The sequence below is a fragment of the Macaca nemestrina genome, chromosome 2, assembly GCF_043159975.1.
Source record: "Macaca nemestrina isolate mMacNem1 chromosome 2, mMacNem.hap1, whole genome shotgun sequence".
NCBI lineage: Eukaryota > Metazoa > Chordata > Mammalia > Primates > Cercopithecidae > Macaca > Macaca nemestrina.
In genome coordinates, this window is record NC_092126.1 from 36293835 (window position 1) to 36312111 (window position 18277).

Sequence of the window (18277 nt, forward strand, 5' to 3'; positions counted from 1 at the left end):
GGTCTACAGGAAACATGCAGAAGCCCAAAGATAAGAGGAGAGAGAGCACATTAATTACATGGTATGTTACTGTGAGCCATCGAAGGAATCAACAATAAATAGGAGCCAGGCTTACATCTTTAGACTTCAAACACTGAGACCCTCACTGCACCCAATGTGAAAAGCGAAAATCAATGACCTTTTCTAAACACAAGCATTGGCATGTTTATATCCCAGAAACCATCCAGTTGTAAATATATATAAAATAACAGAATAAAAGTATTAACCTTCTTCAGACGAATTTTCAATCAGAAAATGGCTTTCGTCTGCTCTCTTTCCCGTTCTAGCAGTCTCCAACAGCCAAGCTATAGTAACTGCAGGTAAATTCCACTTCTTTGCAGCTTCATATTTAGAGCCACCAGGTTCCTTCAATATAAGATGAGTACTGGCAAACATGCCTTTCTTTGCATTGGATTTGCGAACAAAGTATTCTTGAACACTGAAATTTATATTTAAAGAAGTGGAAATGGTCACATATACAATTCACTCGCAACACTTAAGAACAAAATTTGTGTGATTAGAGATCATGTAAGTATAAAAAAAAATACTGATTAAAAGTTGGTTTATTCTATCTGAAATTAAGCTAATCCCCTTACAAATGCTTACTCTAGGGTAAAAATGTATTGCTGTAACAAATTTTTTATAAAAACATAATTAGACGTATTATGTTTTTAGACAATTAGACAATTATGCATAATTAGACATACAAAGAACCGACAGCAAAATTACTTCCTTTTGAGACAGGGTCTTGTCTTGGTATGTTGTCCAGCCTGGAGTGCAGTGGCACAATCACAGCTCACTGCAACCTCCATTTCCCAGGCTCAAGCTATCCTCCCACCTCAGCCTCCCCGGTAGCTAGGACTACAGGTGTAGTTCCTAACCACCACATCTGGCTAATTTTTGTATTTTTTGTAGCGATGGGGTTTCACCATGTTGCCTAGCCTGGTCTCAAACTCCTGAGCTCAAGTGATCCTCCTGCTTCAGCCTCCTAAAGTTGGGATTACAGGCGTGAACCACCTCACACAGCCAAAATTACCTCCTAAATTAGTTATCACCCCCACACTTTGTCCTTTCCCCCCAAAAGAAGGCAAGGAAGAAGTGACAGGAGCAAAGTGTATAAATAACACATTATTATTATTTTTTAACCTACTACAACTTTCCAAAGCATTTCTACATATTATCTCATTTGATCCTCTCAATATTTAAGTATCGATATGGGAAAAAATAGAGAGAAATTAAGTGCCTCAAGATCACAGGATATTACACACAGAGAATACAGGGCAGAAAAAGAAGTCTATGACTTGAGAGTGAACCGAATTCCATGATTTCTTTTATGACTTCTGGGTTTTACATTCCAGTTCCCAGCTTTTCAGATTTTTTAATTTCCCATGTTTCCTGACACTTTTTTTCTATGTTATGTGTTTATCCTAGTACTTTTATAACTTCATTTTTTATATTTAACCCACTAATCCATTCAGTACTTATTTAGATATGAGATATTGCTCCAGCTTTAATGAATCCTATTTATTGAATAAGCCATGTCTTCCTTAATAATTTGAAACGTCACTTTTATCGTAAATTCCTTTGTGTATTTGAGTCTCCTGCCACTCTTGCTGTCCCTGAATTAAACTTTCTGCTACACGCAACTACACTGTTATTTAGTGAAGTTTCACAAAATATATGTTTGTTTGTTTTCTGAGACAGGGTCTTGCTCTGTCCTCCAGGCTAGAGTACAGTGGCGACATTGTGACTCACTGCAGTCTTGACCTCCCAAGCTCAAACAATACTCCCACCTCAGCCTCCCAAATAACTGAGACTACAGATTTATGCTACACTGCCTGGCTCATTTTAAAATTTTTTTTTAAAGACAAGAGTCTTAGTATATTGCCCAGGCTGGTCTTGAACTTGGCCTCCTGCCACAGCCTCTCAAAGTGCTAGGATTACAGGCATGAGCCACCACACCTGGCCACAAAATGTATTTTAATAACTGTTAGGGCTAGTCCCAATTATTCTATTTCAGAATTTGCATGACTTTCCTGCTGAATGCAGCTTTAGTTGCATCCAGTGGAGTCTGTTGTCATGTATGTTATTATCTTCCACAATTTCGGTTTTAAAAGAATTTGTTTCATATAATTCAAACAGAAAACAGCAAAAAAGGAAATATATAGCTCAATGAATTATTATAAGGTGAAACCCTTAAGTCCACCACCCATGTCAGAAGACAGAATCTCGCTAACCACCCCAGAACCTCTCCAACATGCCATACAACCCCCGTTCCCTCCCTTCTTTTTTTTTTTTTTTCTTTTTTGAGACGGAGTCTCGCTCTGTCTCCCAGGCTGGAGTGCAGTGGCCGGATCTCAGCTCACTGCAAGCTCCGCCTCCCGGGTCCACGCCATTCTCCTGCCTCAGCCTCCCGAGTAGCTGGGACTACAGGTGCCCGCCACCTCACCCGGCTAGTTTTTTTTGTATTTTTTAGTAGAGACGGGGTTTCACTGTGTTAGCCAGGATGGTCTCGATCTCCTGACCTCATGATCCACCCGTCTCGGCCTCCCAAAGTGCTGGGATTACAGGCTTGAGCCACCGCGCCCGGCCTCCCTCCCTTCTTAATAGTAGCCACTATTTGGGCTTTTTTTTTTTGGAGACGGGGTTTCATTTTGTTGCCCTGGCTGAAGTATAGTTGTGTGATCATAGCTCACTGCAGCCCTGGTCTCCTGGGCTCAAGCAATCCTCCTGCCTTAGCCTCCCGAGTAGCTGGGACCATAAGCACATGCCACCATGCCTGGCTCATTTTTTTAAAATTATTTTTTAAATAGAGATGAGGTCTCACTATGTTGTCCAGGCTGGTCTTAAACTCCTGAGCTCAAGCAATCTTTTGGCCTCCCAAAGTGCTGGGATTACAGGTATGAGCCACTGTGCTCAGTCTATTTGGACACTTACAGTAATCACTTCTTTACTTTTCTATAATCAAATAATGGCATCTTTAAAGACTATATTTAGGCTTTTGCTTTTTCATGTCTTTTAGCTTATAGGTTCCTACCTTCTTTTCCATGCCCTTAATATACATTCGTTGAAGACACTGGATCATTTATGCCATAGAGTTGTACCAAAGTCTGGGTCTTGCTGATTATATCATTGTGGTGTAGTTTAACATGTTATTCTGCTGTTTGCATTTCCTATAAATTGGGAATTGGATCTAGAAGCATCATCAGATTGAGGTTTGATTATTTTGGCAAGACTACTTCAAAGTGGTGGTGTATTCTTCATAAGAAGGCACATCATATCTTGTCCCTTTATTGTGTGATTAACTATTGATGTTCAATGCCTAGATTCTTTCATTCATTAGGGGTTACAATCTTATCATTCTTTGTTTGTTTGTTTGTTGAAACATCTTTAAAAATGGAAACTTTGCCATATCCACTATCATGTTACCCTGATGAAAACTGCACAGGAAATGCAGGTTAAATTACTTGATCCTTTCCTTTTGTCAGCTTTCAAAGTAATAGACTGGTCCCCTAGCATCTTTCAAAGATCATCAATTACCTTAGTTTATTTGGTGTCATTATGAAGTCACGACTTAAACACTATTTCATGTATTTGGATCCACTGCAGTTATTATCTCTTATGATACCTAAGTCTTCATCTTTGGACAATGGAGGTACTTTTTTTTTTAAGGCTAGTCAAGTGAAGCAGTGGGAGGGGAGAAGGAACTATGTAACATCCATAAATATAATAAAGACACCCAACCAAATTCTAATTTGAATGCTCTCCAAGAAGTCAAAATAAATAAAAAGATACACCAACACAACAGGTGCATTAAAAAGATCACATACCTTGCTCCAAGGAGGTTTGCTAGGAATGTTAAAGACTCTTTTTCTGCTCCAGCACACTGGCTAAATGAAATAACACAATCCTCTAAAGGAGTCATTCCTGTCATTACTGGGACTGGTGTGAAGAGAGGATTCGACTTTGGATCAAACAAAGTCTGAAAGTCTATGCAAGTAACCTTTTAAAAACAAGAGAAACAGTAAAGCCAACCTGAAATAAGCAGCCAGTGGTTAACACTCATTCAGGCACATGAGCAATAATTCAGTTTTGATAAGAAGTTTTACTTTAATACAAACCTGTGTATGCTCATTCTCAATACATTTCATATCATAACGTTAAAATATACATATACATACACACATATGCATACATCGACTGATTAGGCTATTACAATCAGTAAGATCTATCATTGGAGTTATTGAATGTTGCTTTACATTTCATTCCTTCCAATGTATTACACTATTTTTCTCATAATTCTTGGAACGTTAAAAAAAAAAAAATCAACAGTGAAATTACCTGTGATGCTTCGGTTGTAAGAAAACAGGACAAACAGTATGAGATGACCCTATAGTGACCTCCTAAGAAGGAATGTTGCTGCTGTGGCCTCTGGGAAAGAGTAACCTCTACCGTATTAGGATTAGGCCCAAGAAACTTGCACATTTAACTTTAGAATTTCCCTTGCTAAAAGTAAAATCAAGAGTGTTCAAATCCAAACACCGATTTACTGTAACTGAACTGCCTAAGAAACAAACATTAACCTTCTTGGCACTCAGATAATCTTCAATACTTTATTGCAACCACTACAGTGTTGTCTTACCAGCCACGTGTTTGTAACAACTTCTCCCACAGTGGCTTCTACTTCACACCCCAGCAGAGGAACCACAGCATAATCGGCAACAGTTCTGCTCAGAAGGGACATGATTTTCCCAGCATTTTCTTTGATGATGCTTGCAATGTTAGATTCATTTTCATTACTAAAACCCAAAACAAGGAAACTCTTTTGGCTAAATAAGCCTTCTTCAGTAATTGTAGAAACATCAGGGACGCAATGACTGACAGAAGACTGGTTTTCTTCTTGCAAAGAAACGTGAGTAGAATCATTCAAGGGCTCAGCACGGGTAGAATTATTAAAGGGCCTAACTTCAGACTTCTCGGCTTCAGACGTCTTAGCCTCCACTGAAAGAGAAAAGTACATGTTTTCTAACCAACAATTTACCCTATAAAGTTCATTTCTAGCAAGGATTTTAATGTAACATGGAATCTGAGAATTTTGACCATACTTATAAAACTAAAGCTTACGTGTATAATAAAGGGATATGGATTCACTCCATCTTCGGGGTTACCAAGAGTCCATTAGGAAGGACAAGAGCAATCATGTTAGTCCTAGGTATGCCTAGTATAATAGACACTTGAATTCGTTTAAAATTATATAGCTCCTACAGGACTGTCTTAGTTCCGAAACTGGTTTAGATGATTCACCATAAAACTAACAAAATACCATTAAGAAAAAAAATCAACAAGTCTAAATGGTGTAACTGTCAAGCCCTTAACATGGAACATGTTAATATGGAAATGACTATAAGGAAGTGGCTGGCAAATCCTAAAATATTTATTGTCTACTCCTTTAGAGAAAAAGTTTACCCTGCCACGTGATTCCAACAAGGCTGGAAGCTATTCAAGAATCACTCTTTCATTTATATAAGCACTGTGACTAACTGCTTTACATGCATGTAATGCTCACATAATGCTAACTGTGAGGCTGATACTATCAGCACATCCCTTCTGTCCAAAAGGAGTCTCAGGCTTGAAAAGGTTATGTAACTTGCCTAAGGTCACACAGTTAAGTGGCAGAAATGAGATACGAACCAAAGTCTGTCTGACTCCAGAGTTCATAACACCAGGTTATAGTGCCATCTTCGTACTTCTATCCTCATCTCCAAGAGACACTAGCATTTTCATTTTTAAGTAAATTGTAATATATATTAGGAACTTGTAAATTAAGTACATTGCAATATATATTAGGAACTTATGACTCCTACTAAACATAAGTATTAAAATTGTTCTTATTCACACTAAGGAAGCATAGTTTTGTCTACAGAGTTTACTGATCAGTAAGTCAGGAGAGATGGGTTCTAGTTTTATAGCCTCTTTGACCCTTGGTTTCATAATACAAGGAATAAAAGACAATAGTATACTTACAATTTATAGATATACTCATGAGAATGAATATGCTTAGATGGAATTAAAGGTGACGCAATACTATAAAACATTCCGGAAAGTTCTTTTAACGGTTTTGTTAAAATGTAAACAGTTTGTTTTATAAGTGAAACCCTTTTTATTTTTTGCGAGTACAATTATTTTGCAGTCACATCTAGGGGAAAAAAAAACTTTGTTCGATGTCTACATGTTGTTGGTAAGATGGGAAGGAGGAAGAAATTCCGTAGAATTTTAGACTACTACTATAAAAACAAAGTAGAAATACTAAGTTCTTAATAAACCATCAGTAAAACTCTGAAGTTAAGAGACTCATAACAAACTAACATGTTTTACAGCAGTTCTTTCCATTTATTTTAGCAGTAGGATCTCTTTTCAAACAGATCGCATCCAAAAGCCTAAGAGATACTACGTAACAAACCTATTATTCAAAAAGCTCCCCTAGGGCCGGGCGCGGTGGCTCAGGCCTGTAATCCCAGCACTTCAGGAGGCCGAGGCAGAAGGATCACAAGGTCAGGAGTTTGAGACCAGCCTGGCAAACATGGTGAAACCCCATCTCTACTAAAAATACAAAAATCAGCTGAGCATGGTGGCGTGTGCTTGTAATCCCAGCTACTTGGGAGGCTGAGGCAGGAGAATCGCTTGAATCCAGGAGGTGGAGGTTGCAGTGAGCCACGACCATGCCACTGCACTCCAGCCTGGTGACACAGCGAGACTCCATCTCAAAAAAAAAAAAAAAAAAAAAAAAAAAAAACTCCCTTAAATCAAAAGCAATTCTAAGAATTAATTATAAAATATTTTACTATAGATTTTCTCAGATGCTTGGTGATCCACTGAGATTTACTATCACTTAATTCTTACAAAGTCAGTAAACCACTAGCAGCCTTAGAAAGGAAGGTTTAAGAAACTAATCACCTGCCCTACACCAAGTACCCTTGTCTGAAGGATAGTATATAAAATCGCTAGCTGGGTGTGGTGGGTCACGCCTGTAATCCCAACACTCTGGGAGGCTAAGACAGGAGGATCACATGAGGCCAGGAGTTTGAGACCAGCCTGGCCAACATGGTGAAACCCTATCTCTACTAAAAATACAAAAATTCGCTGGGCGTGGTGGTGCACACCTGTACTCCCAACTACTAAGGAGGCTGAGGGAAAAGAATTGCTTGAACCCGGGAGGAGGAGGTTGCAGTGAGCCGAGATTGTAACACTATACTCCATCTTCAGTGATGGAGTGAGACCCTGTCTCCAAAAAAAAAAAAAAAAATCGCTTTCAGTTAATTTGTGGCTTCTTTATACCAGAGCATCCTGGAAAATTTGGATGATCTCCTGATGTGATACAATACTAAAGCATAAGTAAATGGTTTGAGAAAAGTCAATTTTGTAGTACAGAACAGTGTAAATAAAAAAGGAATGCTAGGAATTCCCTCTCAAGAAATATGGTGGGCTAGGATCTTTGAAACCCTCTCACTAAAAACACTTCAAAATATAGGATAAAATATTAAAATCCAGACCACTAAAGTGGTTACTAAATCTAGAACATTAAGTAGTTACTAAAGCTAATGGTTAGTCAAAATCTATTAAATATTTGTGCAGTAACCCAGACCCTTGGAATGTAAAGGTATCACACAAGAGACAGGAGCCAGTCCTTTGGATTCATAAAAATTAGAGGTAAAGCAGAGTATCGCCTGAGAGAACAAACCCAGAACCCATGAAGAGACATACCTTTAGTAAACAGACCAAAACCAACCAACCAACCAAGCAACCAATAATAAATCTGCCCTGCAAAGGAAAAAGTCAAGAACACTGGCTTTGGGTCAAGCGGAAAAAATATCTCTTGAGAATTTGTTCATCAGAGGCTGGTCCTCAAAGTAGGTTTGGGAATAAATTCATACTAGCTGGATGGTCTAAGAAACCTCCAGCCAATACACCAACTTATAGGTGTACTGAGTTTGTAAACTCCTAGGCACCTAGACCCAAACATGAACCTTTTCTGGGGTAACAAATCCCTACCCCAAGTTTCTTAGAATTCCTAGAGTCCTAGTAAGTACAAGTTCACAATAAAAATCACAAAACACGAGAAAACCAGGCACCATAAACAATAACCAACAGAACAATTCACAGATGTTTTAATAGGTTTAATGTGTTTTAAGAAATAAAGAACAAAAAATACAAATACAAAATGACAGACTTGGCTAGGTGTGGTGGCTCACACCTGTAATTCCAGCACTTTGGGAGGCTGAGGTGGGAGGACTGCTTGAGCCCACGAGTTCAAGACCAGCCTGGGTAACACAGTAGCACCCCATCTCTATTTTTAAAAGTAAAAAAATAAATGACAGACTATTTAAAAAGCTAAAACTTCTAGGAATTGAAAAATTAATTATTAAAACAGAAAATTTAATAGATGGGTAAAACAGATTAGGCAATAACTGAAGAGACGATTTGTGATCTGGAAAATTAAGTGACCCATATACAAAGCAAATGGGAGTTAAGAAAATATAGAGAATGGGGGAGAGGCAATATTCAAAGAGATAATAAACATTTATCAACCTAACAAAAAGCAGAAAACCTACTAATTCTCAGATTCAGAAAGCACAATGAATCTCAAGCAGGACAAATAAACGGTAAAGCTCTAGGACACAAAAACCAAAAGGAAGACTATCTTAAAAACAGCCAGAGGATAAAGACAGATTGCCTGTAAAGGAAGACAGACTGACATGTGACCTCCTATCCAGCAGTCAGGGAAACAGATGACAATGAAACAATATCTCTGTGCTTAAACAAAGAAACTGTCTAGAACTGTATACCCAGCTGAAGAGTCTTACAGAAACTAAACCAGTCTCTAAAGGATATTATTTTAGGAAGAAAGAAAATGATTCCAGAAGAGAGGTCTCGGATGTAAGAAGAACTGGGGAGAGCAAAACAACAGTTACACGTGTTAGTAAATGAAACAAATGTTGACTATATAAAAGGATAATGCCTAATTGTGAGATTTTAAAAGATAATGAAAATACTAGACAAAATCACATAAGCTGAGTACGTTGATGAGTGGAGATAGGGAGAAGGGCTGGTTGTGATCATTAACATATTCTAGGCCAGGCTTCGTGGCTCACGAAGCACTTTGGGAGGTCGAGGCGGGTAGATCACCTGAGGTCGGGAGTTCAAGACCAGCCTGGTCAACATGGAGAAACCCCATCTCTACTAAAAATACAAAATTAGCCAGGGGTGGTGGCGCATGACTGTAATCCCAGCTACTTGGGAGGCTGAGGCAGGAGAATCATTTGAACCCGGGAGGTGGAGGTTGCAGTGAGCCAAGATCACGGCCACTGCACTCCAGCCTGGACAACAAGAGCGAAATTCTACTTCAAAAAAATAAAAGAGTTTTCTAAGGTTCTTGTTTAATTCGAGTAGACTAAAATTCTGATTAACTTTAGATTTTAAGTTATGATACACATTAAATTTATTTAAATTTATATATTTTGGCTATATTAGGTATTTTATAAAGTCTTTTTTTAATAAAAAAGAAGTAATGACGTTTATAATGCTTCACTGGCAATTTACCTTACTACATAGTGTACACACTGAGGTGGTAAGTCCACAGTACAGTGTTTCATGCATGAAAGACCACAATAATCCAGTAAGAGGCATTTGTTACAAGGTTTTAATAAAAGGCTCATGCTATTAGAAACTCACACACAAATCAAGCAATGCCTGTATATGTAACAAATCAAAATAGAGCTAGTTAGCTGAAGAGAGAGAGGGTTAAAGGGTTCAGGACCCTATCGTCTTGCCTGCTCAGAAAAAAAGTTATAAGCAAAACTTTAAGGAAAGAAAAAGGTTAATTTAACTTAAAATCTAGAAAACTTGGCAGAGATCACATATGTATGTATTAGGCTACTAAAATATTTCTTACTAACTACAAATACTAATGAAGCATTTCTTACCTACTGTGGAGCTGTCATTTTCATACTGAGAGAGCAGATCTTCATCAGCTTGCTCACGCTTTTCACTAGGAGCAAAGTCTTTCTTAGAGAAGCTGCTGTTCTTCTTTTTTAAAAGAGCTGCTTTACTTTCAGGCTGATCTGAAACTGGAATTTCCACTGGCTGGTAATTAGCATGGATATATGGTTCTTCAGAAAGCATATAACCTTTACTGAAACACTCTAGCAACCACTTTGCTCCCACTACATGAGGCCTACAAGAACAGCACATAGTTATGTATTAGTGCAAGCTATAAAGACCATCATCCCACTTGTCATGCAGTTTCCAGAACCGCATGGATACGCAATTTTAAGAAAAATTATGTAGTAGAAATTGATTTGAATTAAAAACTGAAAAAACCTGTGGGCCGATTTATTCCAAAACTGCTTCAATTCATCATCATAATCTCCCACAATAACATGAGTTACATCTTCATTAAGCTGGTTAAAACGAACTCCACCTCCACTGTTAATAAGTCTTCTCAGTTTATCTAGCTTTCTGCCACTAAAACCGCAAAGATATATCTGCAAGAAAGAAAATATTTAATGTATATAACATGCTTTCTCTCAATAGAAAAAAACTAAAAATATATATCTAAATCCACTGCGTATAAATAAGACAACTTGTGTACATTTAAGATATATGAATATATTCTGAAACTTTTGATTTTTTAACCGTTCTGTAACTTTGATTTTTTAATCACTCTTTACAATCTTATACAGCATTATTATCTTTCACAGTAGATATTTGAATAAGTATTTTGAGGCTATAAATAAAATAGAAGCCAGATTCCAACATCTTCTAAATATTAGTGCGTACCAATTTCTAAAATGCAGGTAACTTCTTTAACTGTGAAGCTTACTTGTAAATTTTGAAGTAATTATAAAAGTAAACTGTAGTTAGCTGTCTCAATTCAGAACACCTGGGCTTAAATTGTGTGTGTGTGCGTGTGTGGGCGAGGGGTGGAGGGGGGTGTTGTTTTTTTCCAGCTGCTAATGATTAACGACAATAGGCAAGTTGCTTACACTCTTTAAACCAATTTTCTTACCTATAAATTGATGTTACCTTATTCACAGAGTTGACTGAACAAAAAATACATGTACGTCAAAGAACTGAACACAATGCTTTGAGGATAACATGTATGCAGTAATTTATTTTTAACTACCAGGATGTATACATTTAAATCAATTTAATCAATATAAAAATCATTTTACCTCTATTTTACATAAGGTGACCTTAAAAAAAATTTAAGTATAACAGATGTATCCCAAACTGTATTTACACCCCAAATTAAATCACCCCCATTACTAGACTATATTTTAACAAATAATTGGAATCATATACTTTCTATATGTAAGAAATAATTAAAAGTTATATCTAGAATTGGTAGTCTAGGATAAAAGATGATACAAAACACCTCTGGGCCAGGTGTGGTGGCTCATGCCTGTAATCCCAGCACTCTGGGAGGCCAAGACGGCAGACCGCTTGAGGTCAGAAGTTCAAGACCAGCCTGGCCAATAAGGTGAAACCCCGTCTCTACTAAAAATACAAAAAACTAGCCGGGCGTGGTGGTGGGCACCTGTAGTCCCAGCTACTTGGGAGGCTGAGGCAGGAGAATGGCATGAACCCGGGAGGTGGAGCTTGCAATGAGCCGAGATCGCGCCACCGCACTCCAGCCTGGGCGACAGAGCGAGACTTCGTCTCAAAAACAAAAAAAAAAAAAATAGAAAAAGTAGCCAGGCATGGTGGCACACACCTGTAATCCCAACTACTTAGGAGGCTAAGGCAGAATTGCTTGAACCTAAGAGGAAGATGTTGCAGTGAACTGAGATCACGCCACTGCACTCCAGTCTAGGCGACAGAGCAAGTCTCCATCTCAAAACAAAAACAAAAGCCCACCTTTTGTTTAGCTAGTAAGTTGGTAAGTTAAAAAAAAATTTAGCAAATTTCCTTTTTTTTTTTTTTTTTTTTTTAAATTTTGAGATGGAGTTTCACTCTTGTTGACCAGGCTGGAGTGCAATGGCACAATCTCGGCTCACTGCAACCTCTGCCTCCTGGGTTCAAGCGATTCTCCTAACTCAGTCTCCCAAGTAGCTGGGATTACAGGCGCCTGCCACAACACCTAGCTAATGTTTTTGTATTTTTAGTAGAGATGGGGTTTCACCATGTTGGCCAGGCTGGTCTTGAACTCCTGACCTCAGATATCTGCCTGCTTGGGCCTCCCAAAGTGCTGGGATTACAGGCATGAGCCATCACGCCCAGCTCCAATTTCCCTTCTTAACAATAAGGTAGGGTTAAATTTTTGCTACTCTGTGAAAATTAATGCACAGCCAAGTCATTCTACAAATAGGAATACATTAAGTTTTCCAATCTAAGACAGCTGAAAAAGTATAGCATATGATGTTTCCATCAACAAACTCATAAGACAATTATTCATATACTAAAAAATTAAATAGCCCAAGAAATACCAAACAAAGCATTGGCTCTAATGGTGAGGAATACAGACTTTGGAGTAGATAACTGGCCACTTAATGTCTCTCTGTGTGACTCTGAACAAGAATTTTAATTCTCTAAGTCCTACCCTCAAGATAATATCCATTTTAGAGTTATCTGTGGGAATTAAATGAGATTTTATATATATATTAACATACATAAAATGATTAGTACAGTGTCTAATACACTGTAAACACTTAGATGATAGTTATAAATAAAAGTCCAAACCTGGGCAACATAGTAAGACCTTGTCTCTACAAAAAAATTTTAAAAACTAGCCAGTTGTAGTGGCACATGCCTGTAGTCCTAACTGCTCGCGGACTAAGGGGTGGCTGATGCCCAGGAGTTCGAGGTTACAGGACGCTATGATTGTGCCACTGTATTCCAGTCTGGGCGACAGAGTGAGACCCTATCTCAAAAAAATAAAAATAAAAAATCCAATAAGTCGTTCAGAAACTAAGTGCTCTCAAAATACAGCAGATGGAAAGATTAATGTAGTTAGGAGGGTTCAGAGAAGAGTTAAAACCTGAAATGAACTTTTAAAAGGTAACAGAGGAAGATACCTCACAGGCAGAGGGACTCTTGCAGCCAAAGGATGGACATGGTCTAGTAAGCACATCTACTTAGCTAGAGTGGAGAGTTTACATAGGTAGTAAGAAGCAAGCCCAACTCTGAAGGGTCTTCAAAGTCAGGCCAGGAAATGCTAATGCATATCATCACTTACTGCATGTATTATATAATAAAGACGTACCCGACAACCATCTAATAAATCTTCAGGTGCTTGAAATGCACTGACATCCAGATTTTCTAGATTTTCAAGTGTAGGCTCCAGTTTGCTGTTAAGTGAATTACATATTGATTCACTTATGCAACTTGCATTTATGTTGGAAATATTGCTGACATCTGAAAGAGTACGACCTACATATTTTGAAAACATGTATAAATTTATGGGAGATAAAATAATCGTGATTATATATTGTCTATGGATTAACTTTTCTTACAAATATAGGGCAATAAACAACTTCCAAAGTAAGATTCAGGGGTGTTTACTGAAATCTTAGTGGCAAAGTATAAAAAGGGAAAATGAAATTAATTAAGCCTCTTATCTTATTTAAATGAAAATAGATTTAACACATTTTCCTAATAGTGTCTTGTTTCCCATAAAAATCTGAAGTTGCTGACTTTAAGGTCCAAGGGGCTTACATTTGAAAAAATATTTTAAACATTTTGCCAACACAACACCTACAAAATAGAAACAGTTTTAATTTTTATACAAATACAGACGATCTATAACAACTGCAGCAAAACCGTAAATTAAGGAAAGATTAATATATGCATGTCAGTAATGTTTAAAAGATTAATACTTGTATCTTAAGCCTCCATCTACCATTGTTCTTAATTTCTTTGATCATCTTTTGCATTACATCAGGGTATAAAAGAAAGCATTCATTCATTCTAAAAAAAAGTTATGAACAGTTCAGTACTAACTTTTTACACAATTTGACTATTATACTATTATGCCTAGAAGCATAGCAAACAAGAAAAAGAAATTCCCTATCTCAGTGATTCTATTAACATACTGATTATTACACAGAAATATGACTGTCTTCAGAATATTTAATCTCAGTGAGACTCACTATCAATTGTGTTGATCTGGCCAGTAGGAGTTGAAGAATTGGGCATAGTCTTTGCTTCTGGTCTAGGTTCTGTCTTGTACATGGATTCATCCTGACAAAAACCTTTCTCGATACTGTCAAAAAACCACTGCGTGGTCACACAGTGTACATTCCATCTCTTGGCACACTCATACTTCTGACCTGTAGCGTTAAGAAAGAAATAGAGAAAACAGGAGAAACCAAGAAATGAAAACCATTAAAATCTATCTTTGCAGAAATATTCAAACAGGTTTTTTTTTTTTTGAGATGGGGTCTCACTGTGTTGCCCAGGCTGGAGTGCAGTGGTGAGATCTTGGCTCACTGCAACCTCCACCTCCCTCCTGGGTTCAAGCGATTCTCCTGCCTTAGCCTCCTGAGTAGCTAAGATTACAGACACGTGTCACCACATCTGGTTAATTTTTTTGTATTTTTAGTAGAGACAGGGTTTCACCATGTTGGCCAGGTCTCAAACTCCTGACCTCAGGTGATCTGCCCGCCTTGGCCTCCTAAAGTGCTGGGATTACAGGCATGAGCAACTACACCTGGCTGTAACAGGTTATTTTAAAAACCTATCAACAAAATTAAAGTTACCAGTACTTACTCTTAAACAGTATGCTACATAGTTTGTTACAAAGTAGTATTTTAGCTTACTGCCTAATTATATTTTCTATGTGTTGCATAAATACACATGCCATGTGAGAGTGTTTATCTTTTACACAAACTGCAGGAAGACAGGAGCAACTGTGGGGTAACTGAATTAATACTGGACTTGGGTTTGCATATAGGCTCCATCATTTACTTTCTTTAAACCAGCTTGTACAATGTGAAAATTGTAAATGTGTGCAATATAATAAATCCCAACTTTGAACAGACTATTCCAATGTCAACAGGCTTCTACTTAAAGTCCAGGATAGATAAGCCAATAGATAAATTACGTTAAAAATATGTAACTTTTTATTACCTTAAAAATCTTTAACACAATGTATTTTGAAGCAGTATCACAGAGGAATTGAGGTCAATATGTCACATGAAACGTTTTTTGGCATTCTTGAGAGAATCAACAATGAACAGTCTTCAGATTCAGAAAAAGAACAGCAGTATCAACTCTACTCACAGTGATCCTATCACAACTGGCCATACCCAAAGTTCTGACTTAAGGACAATTACCATTTAATCTTAATTTCTTCTCAATCTAGGTAGCTTAGTAAAACATGGTACACATATAAAAGGCAATAATAAAAACATTAACAAAACTCATCTTTTATCAATTTGTGTATATTTTAAGAGTGCTGATAAAAAATCATCCAAAATAATGTTATGGAACACCAAACCTAACAGCAATTTTAAAGAATTTTTCTTGTTGGTAATGTCTTTTTCGTTTTTTACTGCCTCATGTTCCGCAAGGTGTGTCTTCCAGTTAAAACTTGTAGTTCATTCAGTCAAACTAAAACTAAGTTAAGCCTTTTTAAATTAGTCATTAGAAAGAAATGCCAATTAGCTATATTTATTAGTTTTCCTGTTATTTACCCAAACTTCTTGTCATTATTTGGTAATTGTGTGAGGAACATTTTTTAAAAATCAAAAGATACAAAAGTAAGCTTAAATAAAACATCACTAAAAGTTTTTGGTTTTTTTATACTTACTCAATGACCTGAATAAATATGAAAAAAAGTCATATAATCGGTTTACAGATTGTGACCCAAACTACCTTTGCAAGATGTTAGAGAAAACAGTATCAAACTAGATTAATGACATGTCAGAAATAAAAGCTGTTCTGTAAAGATTTTAAAATATTAAATACTAGTGGCTGGGCATGGTGGCTCATGCCTGGAATCCCAGCACTTTAGGAGGTCAAGGTGGGCAGATCGCTTGAGGTCAGTTAGAGGCCAGTCTGGCCAACATGGTGAAGGCCCGTCTCTATTAAAAATAAAAAATTATCCAGGCGTGGTGGCAGGTGACTGTAATCCCAGCTACTCGGGAGGCTGAGTTGGGAGAATCACTTGATCCCGGGAGGCAGAGGTTGCAGTGAGCTGAGATTGTGCCACTGCCCTCCAGCCTGGGCAACAGAGCAAGACTCTATCTCAAAGTAAATAAATAAATAAAAATAAAATATTAAATACTAGAGAAAATGTTTCATTTGTCCCTTTGTGAAACACAGTTTTACCTTTTGGTTCTTGCACAATGAGGTGTGTACATTCATTCATTTTCAATTGTCCCATGTATTGACCTCCATGCTTAACTGTGAGTTGCTGAACTTCCTTCCTGTCTAAGCCACATAAGCCAGTCACACAGATTATGCAACCAAGAAAAATAGGACACTTGAAATCTTCCATGTTTATATCAGTATATCTAGTTATTTTTCTGTGGGAATGAAATGGTTAAAAAAGAAAATATTAAATTTACCAGAAGAATAATGAAAAACAACACAAATACCACTATTGCTTTCCTCATTTTTTAGGATTTAAAATCATTTTTTTACAAAGGAGAACCACCAAACAGAATTACACTAATTACTCACCGAGTTCAATAACATGTCTCTAACACAAAGTAATTGTTTCAGATACAGTCTCTCAAAACCATTTTAAGGGAAAAATATACATTTCCTTAACTCTAGCCCTTGCTGGTCACAGTGGTATATTTTCCAAAATTGTAAGTCTGAATCTCTACTTAAAAACCCAAAGGTAATTTGGTTGCCTATTAGAAAAACGAACTTTTTAATCTTCCCATTATTCTATATAAGTAAAAGCAATGATTTCTGGCAAAATACCAACAAAAATATCATTATTCTGTTGCCATGCAAGGCAGATGTGCTGATGAAGTAATCACATTGGGAATGAGAGTTGCTGACATGAAGACATACTTAGGATATGCCGGATGGTGTTGAAAACAAGCCCAGAAAAATGCCGATATAATTCGTATGCCAATAGAATTCTGTGGTATTTGGTCTTGTGGTTGTTTATCTAGTTGCAGGGGAACTAAAGTGCGCCCCTTGAAATAAGCTCTAAGCTCCATGAGGGAAGTGACTATCTGTTTTGCTTACTAAATATAACTAAAGCCTAGCTCGGGTCAGATATGTAAAATGGGCTCAGTTAACATTTATTAAATAATCACATCTCAGCTGATGACTTATATATGTTTATATTCAACCTTACATATGCCATCTTTTGGAAGGAATGCAACTGCCAAAATGACTAATTTATTCTCTATCTTAACACAGGGGAATGGAGTTGAAGGATAATGCAACATAAAAGCTACAGAATTGCCAAACTCGTTTTCTCAATATTTCAGAAACATTTACAGCTGAGAACTTTATCGCCAAAGCATGTATCACTCTGTAGCTAAGGATAAACCCTTAGCCCATTCTATGCCTGTTAACTTATGTCTTGGTAATAAGAGCTTGTAGATTCTGTTCTTCTGTTTTCGCTGGAGAAAACAGTAATGACACTATTTTTTTCCCTGAATGATAAATCCAAAGAGTATATCACATGCCAAAAATGACTGAATGCATCATTTTTTCAAATCTAGAAAATATAAAAATGTCTTTCTTACTTCTCTTGTGACTTCTCCCAAAGTGTTTTTATCCAAGAGGGAAGCAAAATAGGTTTCTTCAGGTTTGCAGCAACTAAATATTTTTTGCTACCAACTTCCCCCGCAATAAGGTGAGTTACTGATACGTTAAGGTCTCTGTATACCCGTCCGCCCATCATTTGTACATATTTATGAACTTCTTCCTGTAGCCCCAAAAGAGAACACATTAATACTGAAGCAAACAATATTGCTTCCATTTTTATACACGATCTCATAAATACATTTTGCTTTTGACAGTTTGAATACGTAAGTGTTACATAACATTATAAAGTTAAACAACCAAATTATTTTTTGGGAGATAAATATGAATTATATTTTAAAAAGATTATTTTCCTATATTTATCCCTTTCAACTCCATGAATGTATTAAACTATTATACAGAGCATGTATAAATCTTTGCTTCTATATATTTTAATATACATGTGTATTTTTAACAACATAAATTGTATCTATATAATATATAAATATATGTTTTAGCCAGGCTT

General features: G+C 36.9%; 1 protein-coding gene across 2 annotated transcripts in view; it reads right to left on the reverse strand.

Annotated features, from left to right (window-relative positions):
- The window catches only part of LOC105469878 (DNA topoisomerase II binding protein 1), a 65969-nt gene that overhangs the window by 42866 nt on the left and 4826 nt on the right, over nucleotides 1–18277 (reverse strand). The window contains exons 5-13 of one of the 2 annotated variants that reach the window (XM_011721453.3): nucleotides 17754–17935; nucleotides 16369–16565; nucleotides 14187–14366; nucleotides 13301–13452; nucleotides 10417–10580; nucleotides 10020–10270; nucleotides 4682–5040; nucleotides 3870–4042; nucleotides 267–478 (exon numbers count right to left, since the gene is read on the reverse strand). In XM_011721453.3, coding sequence (XP_011719755.2) covers nucleotides 267–478; nucleotides 3870–4042; nucleotides 4682–5040; nucleotides 10020–10270; nucleotides 10417–10580; nucleotides 13301–13452; nucleotides 14187–14366; nucleotides 16369–16565; nucleotides 17754–17935 — 1870 coding nt within the window. Of the gene's footprint in view, nucleotides 1–266; nucleotides 479–3869; nucleotides 4043–4681; nucleotides 5041–10019; nucleotides 10271–10416; nucleotides 10581–13300; nucleotides 13468–14186; nucleotides 14367–16368; nucleotides 16566–17753; nucleotides 17936–18277 lie in introns of both variants that reach the window. The other variant, XM_011721455.3, reaches the window with a different exon arrangement.